At 41.7% G+C, this 9,701-nt stretch overlaps 1 protein-coding gene across 3 annotated transcripts; it reads left to right on the top strand.

The window, feature by feature from the left end:
* The first annotated feature begins 1,047 nt into the window (after nt 1–1,047).
* On the top strand, nt 1,048–9,126 carry LOC146677143 (uncharacterized). Of its 3 annotated transcripts, none has more exons than XM_085418649.1 (2): nt 1,048–1,391; nt 6,631–9,126. In XM_085418649.1, the coding sequence occupies exon 2, from the start codon at nt 7,006–7,008 to the stop codon at nt 8,686–8,688; it is 1,683 nt and encodes a 560-aa protein (XP_085274775.1). In that variant the 5' UTR covers nt 1,048–1,391; nt 6,631–7,005; the 3' UTR covers nt 8,689–9,126. The 3 variants fall into 3 exon arrangements, with proteins under 3 accessions (XP_085274775.1, XP_085274765.1, XP_085274755.1); XM_085418639.1 differs by having other exon boundaries at nt 6,621–9,126; XM_085418629.1 differs by lacking the exon at nt 1,048–1,391 and adding an exon at nt 2,408–4,359 and having other exon boundaries at nt 5,715–9,126.
* The last annotated feature ends 575 nt before the right edge of the window (nt 9,127–9,701 follow it).

Raw genomic sequence — 9,701 nt, 5'->3', positions numbered from 1 at the left:
TCATTATGTGAATAACTTGGAAATCTTAGCTCAAACAGCTGCAAAACCTAGTTGCCCAGCACGGGAACCTTGAGTTCTATAAGATAAAGCCATAAACATGTGTATCCGAGTCTTCTATCAAAAGTTACAGCTATTTATATGAAGTTGTACAAAAACGCTTTCTTTCGCCAAGACAGTGCGTTTCTCACTGTTACATGCATTTGAATGGGGAACTCCACCGAAACAAAGTATAGGTTTTCATTATGTGAATAACTTGGAAATCTTAGCTCAAACAGCTGCAAAACCTGTTTTCCCAGCACGGAGACCTTGAGTTCTATAAGATAAAGCCATAAACATGTTTGTCTGAGTCTTCTATCAAAAGTTACAGCTATTTATATGAAGTTGTACAAAAACGCTTTCTTTCGCCAAGACAGTGCGTTTCTCACTGTTACATGCATTTGAATGGGGAACTCGACCAAAACAAAGTATAAGTTTTCATTATGTGAATAACTTGGAAATCTTAGCTCAAACAGCTGCAAAACCTGTTTTCCCAGCACGGGAACCTTGAGTTCTATAAGATAAAGCCATAAACATGTGTATCCGAGTCTTCTATCAAAAGTTACAGCTATTTATATGAAGTTGTACAAAAACGCTTTCTTTCGCCAAGACAGTGCGTTTCTCACTGTTACATGCATTTGAATGGGGAACTCGACCTGTTAAGAGAATTTTTATTTTAGTTAAATCATTAAAGTATAATCAAGTAGAAACAAGTATGCCTTATAATCAAGTGTTTATATATTTTCACACGGTAAAGCTTACTGTTGAAAAGAACACAATGTATTCCTTGCTTAAGTGTGTGAGATGTTTGACAAAGACAGGACATATACATGCATTCTTTACTTCAGTGTCTGCGATGTCAGATAAGCATGAATACTGCTGTGTCGTTGTTTTTCAGTTTGTGTGCAGAAGTTAGATAGCTAAGACAATGCCTGAGCTCTCCCCTCTTCAGTTGAAAGAGGAAGTATTATGTAACCCATTTTGCCTTATAAATAAAGCGAGTAAACGGTGCTCGGTGTGTTAGTCTGCTCAGAGACTCTCACCCGTGCGCACGTCTTTGAAACTCTGAGTCGGTCTGCCAGTGTCTCATTTCTCTCTTACTGTGTTTGAACAAATTGTCAACCCTTGACATTTAATTGGTCCTTCGTAGCCGGAGAACTGACTGTTATTTTAACGTCTAGTTTTCCACAGACGGTCTCCATCGGATCCTGACGTCGTGACGCCTGCGCTGGAAGAAATCTGATCAGTAAAACGAAAAACCCGGGAACGTGAATTCGATCTCCGGTCAGCGTTCGGCCTTCACGGCTCCAGGACCCGATGAGCACCGGATCTTAAAACGCAGCGCCACAGTAGAGGTGAATATGACACGCATTCCACCAAGCGCTAAAATACGTTGATATTGAGATTTTCCTTTAAGTAGTGTGTAAACCTAGGTACGCCGACAGATCTCAGTGTCCATGCGGGACTAAGAAGACGACAGGCAAGAGCGAAATTCTAGAAAAATCGCTATTAAAAGTTCCGGTCGCTCTGGGAGTGGCTGCAACGGAACAGGTTTCCGGTCACTCAAGAAGAGTGGCTGAAGGTGAAGGTGTTACACAAATAAATAGGCCTACGGAAAATCTCAATAAAAATCATAGAAACGCGCTTTGTTTGTGAGGAGTGAGTTGTTTTTACGACCCAATACGCGGTCGAACCACTTCTCAAACTGTTTTCCTGTGTACACTCACGTATTGGTAAAGGTGGAAAAAAGGGTTGTGCTTCATCACGTAAAATTGATAACCGCTCTCTCAATTAGTGGGAGAGTAGAAGGCTGTTATCGAAAACCCATTCTCACTTTTTCATGCCAAAGAAGGTGTCACAGTTCTGACGTAATTAGTTCAAAATGGGTAACTCTAAAACTAAAGTAAAATTAACAGCAGATGAAGGATGGTTGGAAAAAAACTGTCCAAATGCAGGAAGAGTCAGTGCAAATAGGTGGAGAAATCCACATAAAATTTATTGCCCAGCCTGGCAAGGCAAATGCAATCAAGAATCAATAACTGCTTTAAAGGCTGCTTTACAAAAAGAATTATTTGAGGAAAAGAGCCAAAAGAAAAAAGCAAAACGCTTAGCAGAATGGCACCTTTTCAAGGCGTGGATGGTAGAAAACGATAAACGCATTGCTAAACGTGCCCAAAAGCAGGAAACTAAAGATAAACAGAAAACTGCAGGAGAAGAAAAACCGTACCCCCCTCCTTATGCTCTTCAGCCTGCACAGCCTGCAGCAGCTGCACCTAACCTTACGTCAGCACTTCCTGTAAGCTCTCCTCACAAACCTTTTGTTTCAAATCCCTATATGGAGGCCAGACAACAATTAAAAAATGCCTTCCTAAATGGTCTACTGCCTAAGATAAAAGCACATGTAGACAAACACTGGGTCACTCAAAATACAGGAACCTTGCCTGAAGCCCTACAATATGCTGAGCATGCAGTCAAAATTCAAAAACAAAAAGAAAAAACAGAAGGAGTTTTCATGATTGATCCAGAGACAGGCTTTATAGCCTTCTCAGGACAGCAACACACGGCAGGTTTTAAGCAAAGTAGGGGAAAGCAAAAAGCAGGACAAAGAAGAGATAGAAGAGATATGAGATGTTATAACTGTGGTAAAATCGGGCACTTTGCTCGAAACTGTAGAAATGTAAGCCAAGAACAGGAAGGTGGAGATGACAGGCGCAGACGCCGTGATGAATGACTAGCACAAGAAAAGGGAAGTGAAACAAGTGAAGGGGAAGTTTACAACATTGAACAACTGCTGTTAGGCTCAGAAGCAAAGCCCACCGTTATAGTGCACGTTAACGGGGTCCCAATAAAATTCCTTTGCGACACAGGTGCTTGTAAAACTGTCCTAACAGTAGAAGTCCCAAATTTAACCTCTTCAAAAGATACCTTAATCGTGAAATCAGCCTCAGGACATGTGACAAAACAGCATCTAACCGACCCCCTTTTTATGTCACATAGAGATAGTGGCCGTGCCTGCAAAAATCAGTGCATCTATGATCCATCTTGTCCACTAAATTTGTTAGGAAGAGATGCTTTAACAAAATTAAAAATAGGAGTTTTTCCTGAAGAAAGTGGCATGAAAGCCAGACTCCTACTCTCTGAAAGTCAGAGCCAAACTGAAGATATTTTTGTTTGTGAAGGTTTAGGTGAGCCAAATTATTACTGGGCCTTAGATTTACCAAAACTTGAACCATTAGAGGCCAAAGCTAATATGTACTTACCTGAGCACTCACATAGACAGGACCCAGCAAAATATCACAACACCTTGTGGTATAAATATGTCCCAGGTCCAGACAAAATTTATGATCAACAAGTGCACAGACTAGGACCGCAAAAACTAGTCCTACAACACCTGTATGTGACACAGAGTGGTAATGCAGTATGCTCAGTGTTACAGACAGATGCAGTGCAGCGCTTAAATAAGATATGCAACCCTCATGTATCTGTTGCACGCAACGACCAAACGCCTTGGTCTGAGTTAGGCACAGTGCTGAGAAATGTAGAAATGGACAGATATGACAAAATAGAGTGTGAGGACTGGCAAAAAGGCCGTAGAACTGGGTGCATGAGGCTAACGCTGTGTTGGCCGGTGACAGCCACACCAGCCACACATTTAGCCACAACAGAGCAAGATGAATGACAAGTATTAACAATTGAAGCACATCCAGAACTAGAGAAGCTGCCACAAACATTATGGTCTCAAGGACCCACGGATGTAGGCCTAATAAAAGGAGCAGATCCAGTAGTGGTGAAAACTACAACCTCATATAGGCCTGTAAAACCACAATATCCCTTGAGTGCAGAGGCAAAAGAAGGTATCAGACCAGTCATAGCAGAGATGCAAAAAGCAGGTATTCTCGTGAAAACTAATGAAGCCACGTGTAATACACCAATTTTTCCAGTAAAAAAGGCTAATACAGGAAAATATCGCTTAGTTCATGATCTAAGAGCAATAAATGAGGTAACAGAGCAAATACCTCCAGTGGTTGCAAATCCACACACAATTCTAAATCAAGTAACACCAAAAGAACGGTGGTTCTCTGTAATAGACTTGTCCAATGCCTTCTTCTCCGTACCTCTGCACCCTGACTCACAGAAGTTATTCGGATTCACCTTTGACAATCAAAAGTATACTTATACAAGGTTGCCTCAGGGATTCCAGAATAGCCCAACTCTGTATGCAGAGGCTTTGAGAAAATCAATGTCATCTTGTACGCTCCCTGCCCCAGGGCAGTTCTTGTTGTATGTAGATGATATATTGATCACAGGCCATACAAAAGATGAGTGCAAAGAAAACACATTAACAGTTTTGCAACATCTCGCAGAGCAAGGCCATAAAGTGTCACAGCATAAACTGCAATTGTGGAGCCAGGAAGTAACATACCTTGGCCACAAATTGACAGGACAAGGCAGGCAGCTGTTAGAGAGCAGAAAGATAGCAGTCCAAAATGCCCCAAAACCAGTAACTAAACAACAAATGATGAGTTTTTTAGGACTGTGCAATTTCTGTAGATGCTGGATTCCAGAATACGCATTACTAGCTCAACCACTACAGAACCTCATTTATGGTAAAGATCTAGCATTAAAAGACAAAGTACAATGGACTCCAGAAGCAGAAAAAGCTTTCGTTGATTTGAAAATAGCACTGCAGACATGTACCGTCTTAGCATTACCAGACTATGGAAAACCTTTCGTTCTCCATGTTGATGGTGCAGGAGGGTATATGAAAGCAGTCTTAACTCAAGCTTTTGGAGAAAAACAACGTCCATTAGCTTTCTACTCATGCAAACTTGACTCTGTAGCTGCTGGATTACCTACCTGTGTTCAGGCATACGCAGCAGCAGCAGAGGCAGTTAAAAAATGTGCAGACATTGTTCTAGGACATAAATTGATCATCAAAGTCCCACATGCAGTGACCTCTATTTTGCTCCAAGCGAACCTCTCTTTCCTCACGCATGCAAGACAACTTTCTTATGTGGGGATTCTACTTACACAATCACACATAAAAATAGAGAAGTGTGGCCAGCTAAACCCAAGTACACTTTTGCCGACTTCTCTGGACGGAGAACAACACTGTTGCATTCAAAAATTAGAGGAAGATACAAAACCTCGCACTGATATATACAGCTCCCCCCAGAGCAGTTTCAGTAATGTTTTTGTGGACGGCTCAGCGTCAAAAGACATTCACGGTAGAAATTGTGTGGGTTATGCGGTCACAACTGTTGATAAAGTGATAGAAGCAAAAGCTCTCAGCTCCTCAAACTCTGCTCAAAGCGCAGAACTAACCGCAGTCATCAGAGCATGTACTTTATATAAGGGTCAAAGTGTTAATGTTTACACAGACAGTCAATATGTCTATTCAGCAGTTCATCATTTCGCTAAAATATGGCATAACAGAGGAATGACAACTTCCTCAGGCAACACAGTTCAACATGCAAACCTTCTAAAAAAGCTATTAGAAGTAATAACGTTGCCAAAAGAATTAGCACTATGCAAATGTGCAGCTCATCAAAAGGATGACACAGAAATTACGAGAGGAAATAACTTTGCTGACAAAGCAGCAAAAGCAGCTGCAGAAAAACAAATTGATGTTTTAACAACAGAAACCATAGATCTAATACCTTTAGAAATACTAGCAGATGCACAGAAAACAGCATCGCTGAGTGAACAAAAATCTTGGGTGAAAGATGGAGCAGAATTAAAAGACAACCTTATGATGTGTAATGGCAAACCAGTGCTTCCAAAATCTTTGCATAGAACTGCTGCTTTAGTGACACATGGGAAAACTCATGTGTCATCAGGAGGGATGATTAATATTCTTAATAAACAATTCTATACAAAAAATTTTGAAAGTTCAGCACAAGAGTTTATCAGAACATGTATGATTTGCCAAAGACACAACGCACAGGGAAATCTACGTCCAAAGCGAGGGCATTTCCCTATACCACCGCATCCATTTCACACTGTCCACATGGATTTCATAGAATTAAATGAATCACAATCCTCCAAATATGCACTTGTGATAATTGATGTATTTTCCAAGTGGCCAGAAATATACCCAGTGAAAAAAGCAGATGCAATATCAGTAGCAAAATGTCTATGTAATCATTTTATTCCAACGTACGGTATTCCATCTCTGATAAGATCAGACAATGGCACACATTTTGTAAATGAAGTAATAAGTAAAGTTTCTGAAGCTTTAGGCTTCAGCATAAAACATCACTGTTCTTATCATCCACAAAGTGCAGGATTAGTCGAGAGAACTAACGGCACAATTAAACAAAGGTTGAGGAAATGTATGGAAGAGACTAAAAAACCTTGGCCTGAATGTCTAAGCTTGGTTAAATTATGGATGAGAATAACTCAAGGAACAGGTGGTCTAACGCCATTTGAAATCGTACATGGCAGACATTTTCCACTCCCCATAATGAGTGAGCCAATTAATAAATCTATTGCAGAAACAACAATGGCAGAATGGATGACAAAACTATTTGAGAATAAAGAAGTGAGATTAAGCAATCAACTGCCGAGTGACTTTTCTTCAGTTTCTTGCAGGTTGAACCCCGGTGATTGGATTCTGATTAAAGTCCTCCAGCGGAAAAACTGGAGTGCTCCAAAGTGGGAAGGTCCCTTCCAGGTGCTACTTACCACACCCACAGCGTGTAAGATAGCCGAACGAGTTTCGTGGATTCATCAATCCCACGTGAAGAAAGTGTTTGCACCACAATAAGACGCCGGTTCCCCTGACTCTTACGTGAACCCCTGCTGGAGGACAGGGCTGAACGGGTTTCCCGCCCTGTGCTTCCTCGGCAGTGCTACTCACGTGGGAGCTCGGGTGTGCCTGGTCGCCCTGAAGATCAGACTGACCTATCCCACCGAAGAGCAGAACCAATAATAACACCAGGGACGCCTGAATAAAATCTCAACAAGATGACTGAGGAAAACAACCTGATAAATCCAGAAGAAGAACCAGCTTCAGAATCAATGCTAGCACCAGTTCCAGCCCCAAAGCTGTTGTGCTTGGGCGCTTGTGACATCAAACGAAAACTACTCATGTGCTACATATTCTGTCTAATGGCTATCCTCCTGATGACGACACTCTTTTGGTTGATGCCCAGTGGAACCCACAAGACAGTACCAATTATTCTCCGACCTAAGAGGTGGACCCACGACAACTCGCACCTGAAGGAGATAGACAAAGAACACAACCACCCGTGGCTGAACAATGCATGGTACCGGTATGTCCATGACAGAGTGCACAGAGAAGACAATGCCGCAAACTGCTATGTCTGCTCACATATGCCCACGACAGCACTCCATGCCACAGTGTATGGAAAACCCCCAACCAAGGCTGAAGCACTCTGCATATATGACAAAGCCATTACCGGGACCTGCTCAACACCAGGAAAACCTGTGATGGTGATAGGTGGATCCATAAAGGACCAAAACAGCAACACATGCCACAACACTACACAATATATAGTCCCACAGAGTGTAAAGTCTTTAATCTACAACATAACAAACTGCACCCACCAGTACCCAAATATAAACTACACCTGCAATGAAGCCTACTGGGTGCATATAAACGTCAGCCATAGAAAACTGAAATCATTCTCAGTTGTTTTGCCACCTGACATACAACACCCAGTGTGCTTTAACTTCACAGGAGCAACCGGACAAACAGGTACGCCCCAGGGTCTGAAGAAATTAGGACAAAACCGAAACTGCTCCATGATCCTGGCGGCACCAGATTGGGATGGCATCGGCTCATCGACAGGTACATACTGGGTACAGGGCGCAGCTTGGGCGTGTGGCCTGAAAGTCTATTTCATGCTGCCACCAAACAGCACCGGACTCTGTGCCCCTGTTCTGGTATCTGACCACACCTTTAAGATGTCAGTGAACAGCAACACCAGAGCTAAACGTAGCACAGGCCTCAAGCCCCATGATCCATATCTTGGTTCTGATGTACCAGATGACTTCAAACTCTGGACCAAGAGCCAGAAGGTAATACACGCTTTGTTTCCATGGATAGGAGTAGGGAAACACGCACTACGGATAGAAACCCTGGACTATCGTTTTGGATTATTTTTAAATGCTTCAACCCGCATTAATCAAGGACAGAATGAAGAAATTGATGCAATTCGCATCACTGTCATGCAGCACCGAGTGGCTTTAGACATCATTCTCGCAGAGAAAGGTGGTCTCTGCGTATTGTTTAACACTACATGTTGTACCTACATACCTGATAACATCCATTCATTAAACATGACAAATGCTTTGAATGTTTTGAAACAACTGAGAGACGCTCAGCAGCAGGACTACGTTACCGATACTCAAGGTTGGTGGGACTGGCTGCTGAGCGGCTCTTGGAAATCTCTACTGATTAAAGGCCTGTTGGCCCTTTTCAGTGTGATGTTACTATTTTGCCTTTTCATTGCTTGTATTATCCCATGTCTGAGAAGCATAATGACAAACATGTTCAAGCGTATGTTAGGAAACCATGTCTTGGCTCAGTCAGTTATGGAGGATCCCTATCGTCAGTATGGTATGCTGAGTGTGGGAGAGAGAGAAGAAAATCTCTATGACAATCTTGACAAGCTTGTTGTTTAATTATTTCACTGAATGACGTGCAAGTTGAAAATGTGACTAACAAGTGACTATGCATTGAGTAAAACATGTGAAATATATTAACATCAGGAGGGAATGTTAAGAGAATTTTTATTTTAGTTAAATCATTAAAGTATAATCAAGTAGAAACAAGTATGCCTTATAATCAAGTGTTTATATATTTTCACACGGTAAAGCTTACTGTTGAAAAGAACACAATGTATTCCTTGCTTAAGTGTGTGAGATGTTTGACAAAGACAGGACATATACATGCATTCTTTACTTCAGTGTCTGCGATGTCAGATAAGCATGAATACTGCTGTGTCGTTGTTTTTCAGTTTGTGTGCAGAAGTTAGATAGCTAAGACAATGCCTGAGCTCTCCCCTCTTCAGTTGAAAGAGGAAGTATTATGTAACCCATTTTGCCTTATAAATAAAGCGAGTAAACGGTGCTCGGTGTGTTAGTCTGCTCAGAGACTCTCACCCGTGCGCACGTCTTTGAAACTCTGAGTCGGTCTGCCAGTGTCTCATTTCTCTCTTACTGTGTTTGAACAAATTGTCAACCCTTGACACGACCGAAACAAAGTATAGGTTTTCATTATGTGAATAACTTGGAAATCTTAGCTCAAACAGCTGCAAAACCTATTTGCCCAGCACGGAGACCTTGAGTTCTATAATATAAGGCCATAAACATGTTTGTCTGAGTCTTCTATCAAAAGTTACAGCTATTTATATGAAGTTGTACAAAATAGCTTTCTTTCGCCAAGACAGTGCGTTTCTCACTGTTACATGCATTTGAATGGGGAACTCCATCGAAACAAAGTATAGGTTTTCATTATGTGAATAACTTGGAAATCTAGCTCAAACAGCTGCAAAACCTGTTTGCCCAGCACGGGGAACGTGAGTTCTATAAGATAAAGCCATAAACATGTGTATCCGAGTCTTCTATCAAAAGTTACAGCTATTTATATGAAGTTGTACAAAAACGCTTTCTTTCGCCAAGACAGTGCGTTTCTC

The sequence above is a fragment of the Rhamphochromis longiceps genome, linkage group LG2, assembly GCF_057381845.1.
Source record: "Rhamphochromis longiceps isolate RC_006_pf linkage group LG2, R_longiceps_female_GT1.1, whole genome shotgun sequence".
Lineage (NCBI taxonomy): Eukaryota > Metazoa > Chordata > Actinopteri > Cichliformes > Cichlidae > Rhamphochromis > Rhamphochromis longiceps.
The sequence above is the reverse complement of the archived record's forward strand: the minus strand, read 5'-3'. Positions and strand labels throughout refer to the sequence as shown.